This window comes from Lepidochelys olivacea (genome assembly GCF_965140295.1).
Source record: "Lepidochelys olivacea isolate rLepOli2 genome assembly, chromosome: 7".
NCBI lineage: Eukaryota > Metazoa > Chordata > Testudines > Cheloniidae > Lepidochelys > Lepidochelys olivacea.
This window is the reverse complement of record NC_140417.1, coordinates 24,411,009-24,428,046: the sequence shown is the minus strand read 5'-3', so window position 1 is coordinate 24,428,046 and position 17,038 is coordinate 24,411,009. Positions and strand designations below refer to the sequence as shown.

Below are 17,038 nucleotides of genomic sequence, written 5' to 3'. Positions count from 1 at the left end.
TGAAATGAGTTTGCCAGTCTCCGTGTCATCCCTGGTCTGCTGCACTAATATGGCACAAGGCCATTCTGTGAGGACAGGGGGAAATAGGGGATCCTCCAGAAATCTGGTCTCAGGCACATTCCATTTGTGGGGAAGTGCCCCTCGGAATGACCATCCCAGCACTTGGGTGAGAAGGGCTGATTCTACACAGTCCAAACTGTCACATTACTGGGATCCCCTTTCATTGAGTCTGAGTTCCCCTCAGGAGACATCAGGGCTGCTTTTTCATCTCCCAGGTCTCCAGAGATGAGGGAAGTCCTGAGAGGAGTCCAACGCTGTCTGCCCCACTAGCTGAGTTATCATTTCTGTAGCACGGGACACATGCAGGGCACTTCACACCGGGTCAGATATGCTAAGCAGAAACATAGGAGCAGCTGCTGGGCAGCTGCTGCACCACGTGGGGAATTCCCTGTTTCATCACAGCTTCTGGGACCCACTGGGTCGATCAGTCTGAGGTGTTGACAGTCCCGCTGTCTAATGCTGGATAGACGCGTCATCCCTTTCTCCCCAGGCACACATCAGCCACTGGGAGAGCCACTGGGAGAGAGCTCACTGCTCCCTGAGCACATGAGCATTATTTAAGAGGCAGTGAAGGCTTGAGGGGGGTGCAGAGATCTGTGGGCATCAGGTGTAGAGTGATGGAAGGGGGCCCAAGCAGCATACTTGGGGGGTGGGCAGAAGCCCCTTGTTTCTCCCTCCTTAGGCTCTTTCTGCCTGGGAGTGCTGATGCAGCTACAGTGACTTTTGTTGCCTCTCCCTTCCCATGTCTCTCTGCCTCCTACTCACCATAGCCTGAAGGCAGCAGTTCAGGGCTCAAATACAGGGCAGTGGGGATGAGGGGCATATCCCAAGTCTAGCCAGCAGCATCTGAATGGGGATGGAGAGCTTGTTTCCTTCATCCAAAGGCTTCTCTAGACAGGTGCTAATTGTGCTTCCCAGCCTCAGGGCAGACGAGGCCAAAGCCAAGACACCCAGCCCCCTGCCTCCAGTCCAGCATGTCACCTTCTCACTGCTCAGAGGTTCTGCTGCCAGTCATTCTCTTGTCTGACCCAGAACTCAGACCCTCCTCAGCTAAGCTCTAACAGCCATAAATCAGGTACACGCCCCCTGCCTATTGATTGGCACTGAACACTATGTGCGCATAGTGAAGGGTGCTCCTCTGTCTATGGGTGGGAGCCAACTGGGACGGAACCAACCAAACACACACATTGTATTTGCAATTACTGGAAAAGAAAATGGACAAGGAAAGAGGAGGCAAGGGGCCTGCAGTACACAGTCTCAAATCCCCTCCCTTCCTCCAGACAGTGGGCTGCAATGCAAGGTCCTAACAACCTCCTTCTCACGTGGACAAAGAGGCTGCCATGCTGGGACCCCAGCCCCTCCTGATTCTGACAAGGGTACTATAGGGGATTTCAAAATCAGTGCTAGAGCAACAACCTCCCTGAAAAGCTGATTGACGAAGCTGAGCAGAAAGGGCCAAAGGGCTGCTGTTTATTTGGAGACCTTCATATCTAGGGCTTGTAAAAAATCCCATTTAACATTTCCTCTCTGCCTGGCACCATGCATCCCCACGTGCCTGTGACAGAGTGCTAGGAGCCTAGAACCGAGGGTATGGCTACACTGCAAAATAACCCTGTGGCAGCAAGTCTTGGAGCCCAGGTCAATGGACTTGGGCTTGTGCTACAGGGCTAAAAGCAGCAATGTAGACATTCCCACTCAGGCTGGAACCCAGACTCTGAGACCCTCCCCCTCGCCAGGTTCCAGAGCCCAGGCCCCAGCATGAGCATGAATGCCTACCCTGCTAGACCATGAGCCCTAGGAGCCTGAGTTAGTTGCCCTGGGTTCTGAGACTCACGGCTGCACGGTGTTTTTTTCCAGCATAGATGTCCCCTAAGCCAACATACTAGCTACTTCCCTCAGGGAATGGATTTAATTGGGGAGGCTGGGTGCTCAATGACTTAATTAGGCAGCAGGCTGATGAGCTAATGAGAGCAATCAGCCTGTCAGCTGGGAACAGTTAAAGCACAGGAAGGATGGGTAAGGGAATGCAGCAGGGTATGATCTTGCCCTCCCTCTCCCCAGGGTGGACTGAGAGGACATGTACTTCTAATTGTATGTTGTTGCACAGGGCTCTACTGGTGGAGGGAACCTAATGAAAAGCACTGGGGTCTATAAACTCAAAAGCATGCAGCCTGTTTGTGGTGGTCTAAAGGGCAGAGAAGGCAGCCTGCTAGAGTGCCTCACCACCTCACTACCCTAAGTACCCCTGAAATGGCACGACCACCACCTTTGGGGTGGGGAGGAAGCAGTCAACATCCAGCACCTGCAGGGAAGAGGAATGGGGCAAATTTCAGTTCTTCTGAAAGTTCCCAGGGATCTGTCTTGTCCGTACAGGACGAACGGGAGCTCAGCTTTTAGGGTCTGGTATGAAAAGACTCACTCACTGTAGAGTGGGTGGTGCTCAGTTACCCCAACGGAGAGGAAGAGCTGGCATTTGGGTGTTTCACAGCCCTTGACCATTCCTCTAACTTCTGAGGTCTAGATTTCCAAGCTAGACTGATGGTCCTGTGGACTGAAGGCCTCTCTCCTACAGAGCAAAACAGCGGTGGGGGAGGCTTCCCACCCACCACCTTCTGCCAACAGAGAGACGCCCTGTAACGATCAAAGCAGAGTTTATGCTCCAAGGCCTAGCCAGTCTTTGATTTCTCTGACAGATGTGGCCTTTGTGACTCAGAAACCTGTCCACCAGTCCCCAAATCCATTTCACCCAGGGGCCACCAAACAGCCATCCAATTCTGACAACTTCTTGTCACCGCATTCTTGTCTGGGATTCCAAGTCCACCCAACAAGCAGGAGGAGAGCACACATTCAGGACACCCAAATGGAGGGGCTCTTGGTTAGATCACGTTGCCTCTCTCCCTGAGACCTAAGCAGGTAGAAAGCATCCTATTGGTAGTGGTTGGAGCCCGAGTTGTTTTCTGGCCTACGCCAGCCTGTGTTAACCTCTATTCATACTGGGCAGGTGGCGATGGTTCCCTCCATTATCCCCACCGCCACCTCCTCTGCGTCAGATGGAGTCAGCAGTGGGGGCTTCACAAGGAGAATTCAGGGGAGATTTTCTGCCTCAATTCCACATGAAATGTAACGAGTTGGATTTAAAATGAAAAGCAAGCCCCCAAGCCATGCACCAGGAGATTAGCTCCTAGGTGATTGCTATGGTGCTTCTCCCCCCACCACCCCATTACCCCGTCTTTCTCAGCCCTGTTTGAATCTTATCTCCAGTGCTGACGTCTGTGGGGGAGGCTTCCACCGGAATTTTCAGGGTTGCAGAAAAGCAGTCACCTTTGAGAGCGAGAGAGAAAAGGGAGAAATTTCAATCTTTAAATCCTCCCAAGTGCTGAACTTCAAACGGGGCTGAGGAAATTAAAGAGCTGGTGTCTCGGCGCAGCAGCCCTGGAGAGAGCGAAACAATACAGACAAGTTGCACAGGCAGCTCAGAGGCAGAGTGGGCCTGGTGGGGGCTGGAGAAGTGTTGCAGTGAAATGGGGAGCTTGGTACTTAGATACGTTGGCCCTTCATCTCCTGAGACTGAGCTTCCAGTTAGAGCTCAGGAGGGTTTGCAGCTCCCAGTGCTGCCGACAAACCTACAACCTCAACCTCCGATGTGGCCATTTGTGACAGATTGTGCTGGGCTCCATGATTTGGAGCCTTTAACAGGGATTGGACTGAGTCCCCCAAACTCATTTCACTTGTGAGATCTGACTGCAGCTGTCTAGTGGAGTGTCAGCCCTCTTGCGCATCCCAGCAACAATGCCCATTGGTTGTATGTAATGCATGGAAGCCCAGGTTATGTCAGTGCTGCAGGAGATAGCAAATGCAATTATCTCCTATTCGCCAGGCCTGGCAGCACAGACACAGAGCGAGGTGCTGACAATATCTTCCTGCTGTGCTGTCCCTAGGATACAATGGCTCTGTCTGCACCAAGAACTGCCCGTGACCCTGGCTCTCCCTTTCACAAGGCCATGACATGAACAATGTGGGGGAGACCAGAAGGCCTTTTGGGTCCCCCCCAAACCTTCCACTGAGAACACAATGATGCTTCGCTGAGCAGGAGCATTTGGAGGGTGGAAAAGAGATTATTAATGTGAGTTAAAAAGCTCTGTGCACTTACACTAGTAATTAAGGCAGCTCCCCCCTTGGAAATGGTAGAAGACATTCTGACTGTTGCATGCGGGCCGCATCTCGCCTTTGGTGTGGTGTCCTGCAAATGGAGCAGTTACACTGGTTGAGGATCCAGAGGTGCTTTGTTATAGCCGAGAGGAGCAGGCAGCATGGGTTATAGATAGGCAGAGTAGCTGCGAACTCATCTTTCAGTTTTCAGCTGCAGGAAAAAATATGAAAGGTGTATAAATTAAAGCACAAAGAGGGCGGAGATGTATGGGCCAGAGCGTAATGACTTGGCTTCTTATTCTCCGGAAGCTCTTTTGCTGGAGAGAACCATTCCATCACAATCACTTTGTCCTGGGACTGCTGCTATCACAGGCCCTACTATTGTGCATGGGATACAGAAGAGGGAAAGGCTAGGAAGGAGCCCTCAGGGAAAAGGTAGAGCTCCCCTCTCCTCCAGGCCCTGCCACAGCTCTAGGGGTAGTGACACAGCAGGAAGCTGTGTGCAGAGAAACTGAGTCCTGTGTCTCTAGCAGGTTGGCTGTGCAGGAGAAAGTCCCTGCATCTCAGCTGTGTGATTGTGTGTGGTGAGGGGAGCTGAGGTTGTTGGGCTGGGCCACAATCCTTTTGGGGCACAATCTAATGATGCTGCAAACAGCAGCATCCCCTGGGAATCGGGAGTATCCGGGAAAAAGCAGGGCGGGTGGCTGCACCAGTCTGGGGAACAGGCTGCTGTGAGTTCAGCTTGAATGCATCAGTGCACTGTAGAAGACAGGGCCGTGAGGCCTGGCAGAATTGGGTTGATGGGCAGGTCTAGGAGGCTGCTGTTTGTGTGAGCTCAGGCAGATCATCGTGCCAGCAACACTGAAACCTCCAAGGAGAGTCACTGATGCATAGTCTATGTCGTCTTAGCACAGCTGGGGGATTGATAAGGATGTCATTGCTTGGGGGGGAAGGGGGGGCATTCCAGCAAGACCACCCAGAGCCCTCCCAGAGCCCTGAGTCCGTTTGCATCAGTTCTGGGATGGTTCTGTGTCCCCCTCTATCTGGGCTCTAGCATTTGCTAGGCACCAATATACTAACACCCTCCGCAAATGGTAACTCTTGGAAGAGGGACCTTCAGAGGAGTGTCCTGAGGGACCTGCAGCTTCTCGAGTTTAGGATATTGGCCTGCAGGTGCCCATTGCTGATTTAGCTCCTCTGAAGGGTCCAAAGGCACTATCAGAACGTGCCCCCCCAGTTGCTGTAGGGGCTCTCCAGGGCATGGAAGGAAGGTTAAGAAAAGGGACTGACAGTGCGTGGGGCTCCCCAGTGCTGCAGGAGTTCCCTGGTGGTCCACAGCAGGGTGAGTGGGAGGAGGGGAAGCAGTTGCAGAAGGTGGGGTTCCCTCCCAGACCATGTAAGTTGTCCTAGTCACAGGGGCACAGCCCCATAAATCCACTCGCATGTCTTCGCTTTTCCTGCTGAGATAAATGTTCCCTTTGAACCCTAAGCTATATCATAAATCAGAGCTCTCCTCCCTTGTGTGTGCTGAGTCCCGAGCCTCAAGATATTCCTTGAACTTGGCACAAAAATGTTAACAATAGTGTGGATTAAAGATGCCCTGTGTTCCTGTGAAAGGGAATGTGCGAGGCCATTCCTGGGGATCCATTTTCCTGTCAGACGCCAGGCCCAATCTTTCTGCAGCAGACAGGGGAAGAGTAATGCCCCTTTCAGGAAACCGATCAAGGCTCTTTCAAGTGGTGCTTTGCAGAGATGATCACACTGGCTCAGGAAGCGGAAAGGGAGGAGATCAGAGGGAAGGACACTGGTTCTGAAGCCTTCAGGCCTTTTGTGTGGCTATAGGGGACCAGCTCCATCCGTTTCCCAGCCCTCTTCCTGTGTTAGCACTTTTAAGGGATATTGGGGTTGGAGGCAGGGTGGCTGAGCTTGGTTTCAGGTGCAAGTCACCTCCCCTGGTCCAGCGAGGTGCTGCTTTGGCATGAGTTGCTGCAGCCGTTCTAAACACTGACGCTGGTGTGAATATTGGCTCACCCGGGCCAGTCTTGTTGCTGAAGAAGGTTTGTTTTTAAATCCGGAGTTTCCCAGAATCTGTGTTGCATATGGTGCTGAATCTGATACCCGCATGCAGCTTGTCGCTGCCCAGAGGAGAAGGTCAAACCACAGCCGCCCAGGGAGGAGGCAAGTGAGGAATAGCACCTTGTACGTGTGTAGCGTAAATGCCAAATGGCACCAGGGCCGTTGTCTAGTAAGTCTGAAGACGGATTGTTCCATTTGATGGTGAATTGCAAGTTTTCCTATGATTATTATAAAACATTCCTATAGCATTGTAAATTTCCCCACTGCCTCGCTGAGCATCAGCAGAGCACATGCCCTGCCCTGAAGAGCTTCCTGGCTCAAGAAGAGAAAAATGCACAAGGGGCAGGAAGATGTGGGGGGTTACTCATGAAGAGAAGAAGGGTCAGATTCATCCACAGTGTAACTCAGCTGACGTCACTAATGAGCGGGGCCTGAAGGGAGCAGGGGTTGTGGGAAGAAGCATCTTCCAGGAAAAAATTTGAAGGAGGAAAGGGATGGGCCCCCTCGTTGGGTGTGGGGTGTGAGTGGGCTGGACTTGTGATCAAATGGGGCATTGGAATATTTCCTGACAAAGCCACTAATCGACATCATTAAACCACCCCCAACGAGCGGCGGTAGCTATGTCGGAGGGGAGAGCATTTCTGTTGGTGGCACTTATGTCACTCAGAGGGGTGTTTTTTCACACCCCCGAGCAATAGCAATTGTACTGACAAAAGTGCTAGTGTAGACATAACAGAAACCTACTTTTCCCTAGTTAGATCAGGGAAGGTTAAAAACAGCCATACTAGGGACCAGCAGGCTTAATACAGGGTAGGGTAGTTAGCAGGATGGAAAACTATAGCCCAGGGCGCTCCTGATGAATAAAGAACCCATGGCATTTTTGCAAGATTCAGGGTGTTAGTCTCATTGTCCTGACAAAACCCCAACTGGGTAATTATATTCTTCTATTCTATGGCTAAACCCTAACTTGGCCCTATCTACCTACCTTCCCACTCATCACCATAGTACCTAAGTTCTAAGCCCTTCCTGTGCTAAACTCTTGTGTCGTGTTGCTGGGAAGTGCTGCTGCATTCCACCCAAAGCTAGGTGTGTTTTAGTGGTAGGGAAAGTGGAGTGATGCCGAGTCTAAAGTCGAGGGAAGCTCTGTGTCGGCTGCCAGGAGCAGCCTGGGCACCAGGGGGAAGAGGCAGCCAGCTCAGAATGTACAGTGTGTGGAAAGTGATCCCCACATGAATTGAATTCTGTGAAATAGTTGAAGCTTTGAAATGCCCTGTAGAAACCAGTTAATAACAATGGAGTAGTAACAGTAAGAGCCTGCCTTGTGGCCTTATGTTCTCCTGTCTGCATTGCCATGCAGGCAGGCCCTGGGGGGTGGAGGGGGACAGTCTCTCACTGCCAGGGAGACTCCACACCATCCCTGCTGGCCTTTGAAGGGAGTCCCATGCAGCCCATTGCCTTGACTGCACGTAGCTCACTGAGATCTGCGGCTTAGAGGAAGGGTCCCTCTCTACTGTCATTCCAGAGGAGGCAGGCTTGCCCCTGAGCATTTGGTGAGCTGATGGCTCTGAATCTGAAGTCATGCGGATGCTGAGTGTTAGCTGCTAGTAGCCTGGACCCCAGGGGGAAGGGGCAGCCAGCTCAGCATGGTCCATGGATGTGCACAGAACTGTGCATGGAACAGGATCCCAGGGGCTGGAGTTTGTTTGCAAGAAAGATAAAGATAAAAGAGAATAAAACAATTCAAGTTGGGGAAGGAAGGAAGAGCAGAGTGAGATGGGGAGCAGATGAAGAGGAGGAGGAAGGAAGCAGTGAGACAGGCATAGAGCCTTTGAGACCCAGAAGAGAGGAAGGGGATGGGGAGGGAAGGGGAGAGGGAAAAGCAGACAGAATTAATTGTCAGAATACTAGTAGCCAAAACACATTGAAACCCTGTTATCTGCTCTTAGCTCCTGCCACCCCAGTGCTTGCTTAGTCCTCAGACCCTCCCCCAGCTGTGCCCATGGCTAGCCAGCACTATTGCTTGCTCACTTTTCTGAGCACCCAATTTGCTCCCAAGTGTGCAAACATCCAAATCAAACAGAAGCTTAGTGGCAGACTCTGCCCAGGTCCAGTGTGTGCTGAGCACAGCAGGCATGCGTTCAGGTTGCCTCTGGTGCATACTTTGTTTATATTGTGACGAAGCGGGACTGTTCTTAATGTTTCCTCTGAATAGTGTGGGGGTGCCTCAGTTTCCCCCAGGCAGTTCTTAAGTATCTAGGTGGTGGGGTAAGGGTGTATGATCACTGCAGAGCCCTAGAGGGCAGGTGTGTGCAGGGGTCTGGACACAGAGAATGGCCGACACCCTGTTTCCTGGCAACTGATGGCCTGGGCCCTTCCCCCTGCAAGGTGAGAGCTAAAGGGTTGGAGAACAAAGGAATCAGGTGACCTCCTGGCCCAGGAAAGGAACAAAGCCCAGGGGAGAAGGGGATGGAGGGAGTTTTCCATTTGGGGCTGGCTGGGACATGGAGTGAAGTGCAGATGTGGTTGTCTGGCTCACTGCCCCCCAAAATGGACCCAGCTGAGGGGTCCTGTTCTCTGCACCTGCAAGCTCTGTTTTAGACCATGTTCCTGTCGTCTAATAAACCTCTGTTTTACTGGCTGGCTGAGAGTCACGTCTGACTGCGAAGTTGGGGTGCAGGACCCTCTGGCTTCCCCAGGAGCCCGCCTGGGTGCACTCGCTGTGGGAAGCACACGGAGGGGCAGAGGATGCTGAATGCTCCGAGGTCAGACCCAGGAAGGTGGAAGCTGTGTGAGCTGTGTGTTCTGAAGACAGGCTGCTCACAGAAAGGAGACTGCCCCAGAGTCCTGACTGGCTTCATGGGGAGCAGTTCCACAGCATCGCCCAGGGACTCTGTGACATATATATATGGGCCTCATGTATTCTTTGATTCCATATATTAAGTGGTGGCACAGAATCATGCTCCAGAATCTCAGCTATCATTTAAAAAAGAAAAAAATCTAGCCCTCATGGTAGCAAGGGAAGCCTTCCAAATGTGACCTGAACGTAATCAGTGCAGGAATGTCTGCCTGAGTCTGCAGAGTGCCTGAAACAATAACTCTGTAGTGGAAGTGCCCTCTGACTCTCAGTGGAGAATTAATTCTCAAACTTAATTATGACAGTTTAAATGGCACCATTGCTGACTATTTTACTGTCAATCATTTGAAAAGTAACATCCTGAGGCCGCAACCCACGCTGCCCTACTCAACTGCCAGAGACTCAGCTTCCCTCTGACAGCTTCTGTGGTGGTTGTGGTGTGTTGTTAGTACACCGGTCGGTGGCACACTGGGAATTGTACATGCAGAGGTAGTGTAACAAACAGGATAATCAATATCCACGGCATGCATCCGATGAAGTGAGCTGTAGCTCACGAAAGCTCATGCTCAAATAAATTGGTTAGTCTCTAAGGTGCCACAAGTACTCCTTTTCTTTTTGCGAATACAGACTAACACGGCTGTTACTCTGAAAAATATCCAGTTAAATACCAGTGTGGGAAGGGCTGTGCTAAGTGGGTTGTTCACACTGAACACAGTGACACCCTCCACTATTCAATGTATCAAAAGTTGTTGCAGAGACTTCTCTCTGTGTGCTGGAGTAGCCACAGAAATTAGGCCTGGCCATGGGGTTTAGGCCAAGCTTGGAGTGGGATCTGTGGAGCCCTGGGTACTCGTGGATAGGGCCCTACCAAATTCTTGGTCCATTTCGGTCAATGTCACGGTCATAGGATTTTAAAAATCACAAATTTCATTATTTCAGCTATTTAAATCTGAAATCTCACTGTGTTATAATTGTAGGGGTCCTGACCCAAAAAGGAGTTGGGGGTGGGAGGGGGGTTGCAGTCCTACTATCCTTACTTCTGCGCTGCTGCTGCTGCTGGCGGCTCTGCCTTGAGAGCTGGGCAGCTGGAGAACGTCAGCTGCTGGCCCGGAGCCCAGCTCTGAAGACAGAGCCACCAGCAGCAGCAGTGCAGAAGTAAGGGTGACATGGTATGGTATTAAGTGTCAGAGGGGTAGCGGTGTTAGTCTGGATCTGTAAAAGCGGCAAAGAGTCCTGTGGCACCTTATAGACTAACAGATGTATTGGAGCATAAGCTTTCATGGGTGAATGCCCACTTTGTCGGATGCATGTCATCCGATGAAGTGGGCATTCACTCACGAAAGCTCATGAACCAATACGTCTGTTAGTCTATAAGGTGCCACAGGACTCTTTGCCGCTTTTGTGGTATGGTATTGCCACCCTTACTTCTGCGCTGCTGCCTTCAGAGCTGTGCACCCGGCCAACAGTTGCCGCCCTCTGGCTGCCCAGCTCTGAGGGCAGTGCAGAAGTAAGGGTAGCAATACTGCAACCCCCCTAAAATAACTTTGTGATCCCCCTGCGACTCCCTTTTAGGTCAGGACCCCCAATTTGAGAAACGCTGGTCTCCCCCCATGAAATCTGTATAGTATAGGGTAAAAGCACACAAAAGACCAGATTTCATGGGGGAGACCAGATTTCACAGTCCATGACGTATTTTTCATGACTGTGAATTTGGTAGGGCCCTACTCGGAGCTCTATCCCACTCATGCCCTCATGAACCAGTCAAACTGTTGCCGTGCTCTAATGTTTCCCTTGTCTCTTCTGCAGATGGGATCCACAGCGTGACAGCCCAGTGCGTCCTGCGTGTCATCATCATCACAGAGGACATGCTAGCCAACAGCATCACAGTGCGGCTGGAGAACATGTGGCAGGAACGCTTCCTCTCGCCGCTGCTCACCAGCTTCCTGGAGGGCGTGGCCACTGTGTTGGCCACACCCAAGGAGGATGTCTTCATCTTCAACATCCAGAACGACACGGATGTGGGTGGCTCGGTGCTGAACGTCAGCTTCTCAGCGCTGGCTCCCCGGGGTGGCCACTTCTTCAGCTCGGAGGAGCTTCAGGAGCAGTTGTACATGAAGCGCATGACTCTGACCTCCGTCTCCATGCTGGAGGTGCTGCCCTTCGATGACAACGTCTGCCTGCGGGAGCCATGCCAGAACTACATGAAGTGCATCTCCGTGCTCAAGTTTGACAGCTCGGCCCCCTTCATCGCCTCCCCATCCACCCTCTTCCGGCCCATCCACCCCATCACAGGCTTGCGCTGCCGCTGCCCCCAGGGCTTCACTGGGGACTACTGTGAAACCGAGATCAACCTGTGCTACTCCAACCCCTGCCATAACGGGGGCATCTGCACCCGCAGGGAGGGTGGCTACACCTGCATCTGCCACCAGCACTTCACAGGTAAGTGCTTGATCCCTGCTGAGGTGGAGGGGCAACGCTGTGTTGTGGGCAGGGCTCTGCCAGGCCTGGCCATCAGTGGGGAAGAGGGTCTCTGCTATCCCAGGATAAAGAGTCCTGCTTTCTGACCAGTCTTTGCCACACACCTTTCCAGCAGCAGTAATCCTGGTTCTTCGCTCTGTAAAGCAGTCTCCTGGGTCCTTCCCATCCCCCTCGCTCCTGAGGAATCAGCTGCTAGTGCTGCAGACTTAGTGGATTCTGCTGCTTTGAGTCTGTAAATGTCCCCTGGCTTGTGTTTTGCTGGTTTAACCAGGAGGGGAGGCACTAGGTACAAAATGCTGTGGCCCTATGCCTGGCACCAGCCCTGACAAGAGAATCAATGCCAAGGGAGCTCCCAGCTCTATGGAGCTGTTTGTAACAAGGCTGAAACCCTTTGACTAAAGCAAAATGCCTTGTCCTAGCCTGGTATGTCAGGAAGTGGGGATTTCAGGGTTACCTCATGGAGAGGGGACTCTCTCCTCTTCTCTCAATCGCTTTCCCAGGGGCTGGGGAATGTCCATGGGATGGGGAGGAAAGAGGCAGCTGTTTCTGCTCATCCTCCCAGTTGCTCATGGCTGCAATGCCACAGATGTTCCAGGCTGGCAGACATGACACTCAGGTGCCTCCCACACATGGAATCCACCCTCAGCTCTGCAGTGGCTGGAGCTTTCCATCCTCAGCAGCCTCTTGTCCCTGACAAGTCAGAAAGTTTCATTTCACTTGGGGAAATCAAACTGCTGAGGAGCCTGCTCCTCTGAGCCATTGCTGCAGGGTGCACGAGGCAGCAGTCGGGACACTTGTGAAGGGGGCTCCAGCCTGTGACGGTCACACAGTGCTGCTGGCAGAGATGCCCAGATCTATCGCTCAGCTTCCGGCGCATCCCCCCAGCCAGTCAGTTTATCAGCATCTGGCAGAGCCACTCAGTGCATTTGGGTCCCTTCCCCCAGCAGGTGGGAGGGCAGGGAGGGAGTCATTCTTAGGAGGGGAAGTAAGGCTGGCTGGTGCATGGCATATTCCACAGGGGGAAATGTGGAGACCGAGCATCACTCCAGAACTGCCAGCACCCCTGCTGCTTGGGAAGGAATGGAGAGGTTGAGTTGTGCTGTCCATCAGGGAAGGAGATTCTAATAAGGGTGTAGAGGCTGCTGGGCTGAAATCTGTACCCCAGTACTGAATCTGTACCCCAGTGCCAGCCCCCAGGAGCATGAGGAACAGCTCGCACTGCAGGAGTGTGACCGGGACTGGGGAGCACTGGCAGAGCTGTGGTGGGCTGGGCCAGGTCTGGAAGAGTGGAGGTGCTGCAGGTCAGGAGTGAGGGGCCTTGCAGAGCTGTGTGGGGATACTAGGACTGCAGTAGACAGGGGTGTTTTTGGTCAGGACTGAGGGACATGGGAAGAGGTGCAAGGACTGGACTAGCAGAGGTGTTGGCCTCCTAAACTAGCCCTGTGCTTGCTGCATGGAGAAGTGGAAAGGGAGCCTGTGGCTGCTGGTGGAGTGAGGATCTCATTGGCTGGCTCCCAGGCCTGTGGCTCCCCTCAGCTGGGAAGAATTGCTGTGGGGGATGGGGGGTAGCAGATGGCAGGGTTGTGAGCAACTCCTGCATTGTGGTTACTGGTGAGATAAGCAAAGTCAATAGTAATTAACCCCCAGCATTTAAAGTGTGAACAGACATTAGCAGAGGGGTTAATGAGCTCGTTTCTCTGTCACTTCCCGCCATCTCCCCATCCCCCACAAACAGCCGGGCAGGTAACAGGACCTAGTGCCGGGTGGTTCCCTGCTCGGCTCTGGAAGCCCCAAGGAGACAAAATGGGAAGAGGCAGCTTCCCCCTCACCCTCCGTCCCAGGTTCTCTCTGTCCGTCTGCTTGTCTAAGTGCTTCCATGGCCCTTATCACCTCATTTCCCAACCCCTATCGCCTGCTCTGTCACCTGAGCCCAGCTCTGAGCATTATCCCCTGGGCTGGTCAAAGCCTTGTCAGGGCTGATTGCCATGGGCAAGCATAGCTCAGCCGGCGAGTAGGGAGAGGGAGTGTCAGCCTGCTGGGAGGGCCTGGCCGGTAGCCTGGGCCAGCCAGCACCTGTGTGCACACAGAGTGCATTGCCCTGCCTGGGTGTGTGCAGCAGCCAGAAACTGTTGCAGATTGGGCCTTTGGATGTGAGCAGGGCCAGGCCAGTGCCCAGGACTCGCCCCCTCCTACTCCTAGCTCTGTTCCTTCTCCCTCAAGCACAGGGTTCTCATGGGCTGTCCATGGCCCATTGCTCTCTCCCTTTCCTTCGCAGGAGCGTGTCTCCAGCCTGGTTACACACCCATCTGGATAGGAGTCCCTCCAGGTCTTTCCAGGACCTGGGCCTTCCACTGGGCTCTGTGCTCCCCACATTGGTTTGCTCTTGTCCTGACCCTGTGAGCTTTAATGACCCCAATGACCTAGCTCCCTGCATGCTGATTCCCTCGGAGTAATGAGTTGGGGACTCTCCTGGATCGCTGTGCACTGGGAAGGATGCTGGGGTGGCCCTGGGTTTCTGTGCTCACTAGAATCAGGCTGCTTGCCCCACAGCATGTCGCCAATATGATGTAGCCCTATCCCATTCGAGGGCTGTTTGATTTGTGCCGATATGTGTCACCAGGGGAGGCCTGTGCGATGGGCCCAGGCTAATCCTAGGCTGAACGTCAGCACCCAGAAACGCATTCTGGGGATGGCCCTGGTTGTGCTCCTTCAGCACAAAGAGGGTGGGCTAGTGTTGGGAGGGAAGTGAATAGCTGTTGCACCTGAGTTCCCTGAAGATGAGACAGGTATGGGGCAGTACTCCAGAGGCAGCCCTGGGTGGGTGTGGGGGACACTTGCTGTTGTGTGGGGGAAGGGCCAGTGTAGTAGATACCACAGAGGAGAGACAGACCAAGAGGGGAGAGTAGAGAGTCCAGGACTGCAAGCCCTGGGCTCTGAGGAGCTCTGGAACCTGTGACCACTTGAGGAAGAGGGGAGGAGAGTGAGGACTTCCCAGCCCTCCAGTTGGGATGAATAAAACATGGCTGCTGCTTCCTTCCTTCCAACCCCCCTCCTCCCACAGTGCCGGCTCAGAGGAATACATTACTGATCCCATCAAAGGGAGGGAGGGTGCTTTCATTTCAGAGACAATGAAAAATGTCTCTGGTTCCCTTGGGTGCATGGCTGCCTGTTCCCAGATTTAAAGTGACAGGAACTCCCCCTTTGATAGCTGCATGGATCAGCCTTGATCTGTGGTAGAAGGGAAACACAGGGCGGGGGAAGAGAGAACAGGGGGCTGATGCTGCAAACCTACAGCAGGCAGGGCAGGTGTGTGTGGGAATCCCCCGTCCTCGCAGCGGGGTGCTGAAGAGGGCTCCGACCCGGTTTGCAGTTTGCAGCTGTGGGGGCTTAGACTGCAGATACCAGGATGTGGGGATTCCCAAGGGGCATGTGGTGTCTGGCTCCACCCCTCTGGAAAGGCTGTGAGGTTCGTCCTGAGCGGAGGCACAGTGCAGGGACAGACGTTTCCAGATACTGTGTGGTGTGGCGTCATTACAAATATAACCCGGCTGAAAGGGGCGGTGGCTGGCTTGGGGGCGGGGCACTAGACATAGTACCTTCCGCGTCCAGTGCTCCCCTTCCAAGGGGGGCTCAGGTCATTGGGCCTGGCTGTTCCAGGGGCTGGAGGAAAGAGACAGGGCCTTTCACCTGCAGGCCACCAGCTCCATCAGGTTCCAGGCCAGCCGTAGCTGTAATTGTGGCCATGGCCAATGTGAATTGAGTGTGCGGTGCCAGTCTGGTTCCTGCAGGATCACACGGGTCAGTGCTAATCACCCCCTGTGGGGAAGCTCATACCAGAGAGGCCATGGAGAGTAAACTCCTCACCTCTTGGGGACAGAGTCCCTCCAGGGCAGGGCTGAGGCACACAGGCAGGGCAGCATGGGAGGGAAGCCTGCCCTACCACTGCCTGGCCTATGCCCACTCGGTGGGTAGATAAAGCTGGTGCTCTCCAACCTGGCACCCTGCACCAGTAGGGTCACAGGCCCAGCTCCTCCCACGCGGTTAGGGTCCGAACTCCCACTGACGTCAGTGGAAGTGAAAAGCCTAAATATCTTTGGAGGTGTGGGCCAACATATTCAGAGACCTTCGCTGGAGCTGTCCTAGGGCAGCACTCTGGGGATTACAGGGTGTTTTCCCTACGGACAAAGGGAGCCTGTCAACCTTCGCCATCCCAGGGTCCGGAGGGCTAGCTCAGTGGTTTGAGCATTGGCCTGCTAAACCCAGGGTTGTAAGTTCAATCCTTGAGGGGGCCATTTAGGGATTTGGGGCAAAAATTGGGGATTGGTCCTGCTTTGAGCAGGGGGTTGGACTAGGTGACCTCCTGAGGTCCCTTCCAACCCTGATATTCTATGACACTGAGAAAGAAGTTTCCTGTTGAGGAAAGGAGACCCAGCTTCCTCCATTAGCTATGTTATACTGCGTGCCGGTGAGATGCTCCACTAGCAATGCTGCAGGGCACGGCCATGAGGGTTTCTTCTGAGTGGAACTGATGAAACGAGTGCATGTGAAACCGAGGGACTGGAGCGCTGAGTACTGCCAGGAAAGGGTGGGCAAGAGCTACTGAAGCATCCCACTACTGCTCGGCTGATGCACCTCATCCCCTACTAGTCCAGCCCTCGGCTCTCCCCATATGGCTCTGCTGATGCCTCACAGTACTGACCCACAGATCCAGCCCCCTCGTGCAGCAGGGGCCCCTTCCAGCCTCCCTTGGGCAGAGACTTCCAGTTCTGTCAGAATTGTGAGCTGGTTTTCGTATGCAGTTAGGCTGAGAGAGCAGGACTCTTTGCATTGGTGACCCGAGCAAGCTTGTGAACTCCGGTCTACAGGGCTACGTGTGCAGTAAGAGCCCCAGTAATTACGAGTTTGAAGGTGTTCTCAGCCATGCCATAAAGCCCGTATGCTCCGGGAGCTAATGAGTATTGAAATAGAGAGGGACTCGTCCCTTCTAACCCTGGGATCCTGTGGTTCTCCATTCCCTCTCCGCAGCCACGGGTAACAGAGAGAAACCCTAGTGGAACTGACATTTCCTACCTCAGTGACCATGGCAAAGAGTTCAGCTTGCTGAATGATGGCGCAAGTGTGACCTTAGGGCCCTGCTGAAGTTCCAGCCATGGCCTTGAGTGGCAGGCAGCGCCACCCCGTGGCCATGCAGGCAAATGATGACAGTGCATTCGCTGTTGTAGCTGTGGGTATTGGAGATAAGGTAGGTGAGGTAATATCTTTTATTGGTCTGACTTCTGTTGGTGAGAGAGACAAGCTCTCGAGCTTTGTGTAAGTGCAAAAGCTTGTCTCTCTCAGCAACACAAGTTGGTCCAATAAAATACGTTACCTTACCCACCTTGCTTGTCTAACAGCGTATGCACGACAGACCTCAACATACAG

General features: G+C 53.3%; 1 protein-coding gene across 1 annotated transcript in view; it reads left to right on the top strand.

Moving 5' to 3' along the window:
* The window catches only part of CELSR3 (cadherin EGF LAG seven-pass G-type receptor 3), a 67,572-nt gene that overhangs the window by 9,675 nt on the left and 40,859 nt on the right, over window positions 1-17,038 (top strand). The window contains exon 2 of the mRNA XM_084634594.1: window positions 10,946-11,578. Coding sequence (XP_084490720.1) covers window positions 10,946-11,578 — 633 coding nt within the window. The remainder of the gene's footprint in view (window positions 1-10,945; window positions 11,579-17,038) is intronic.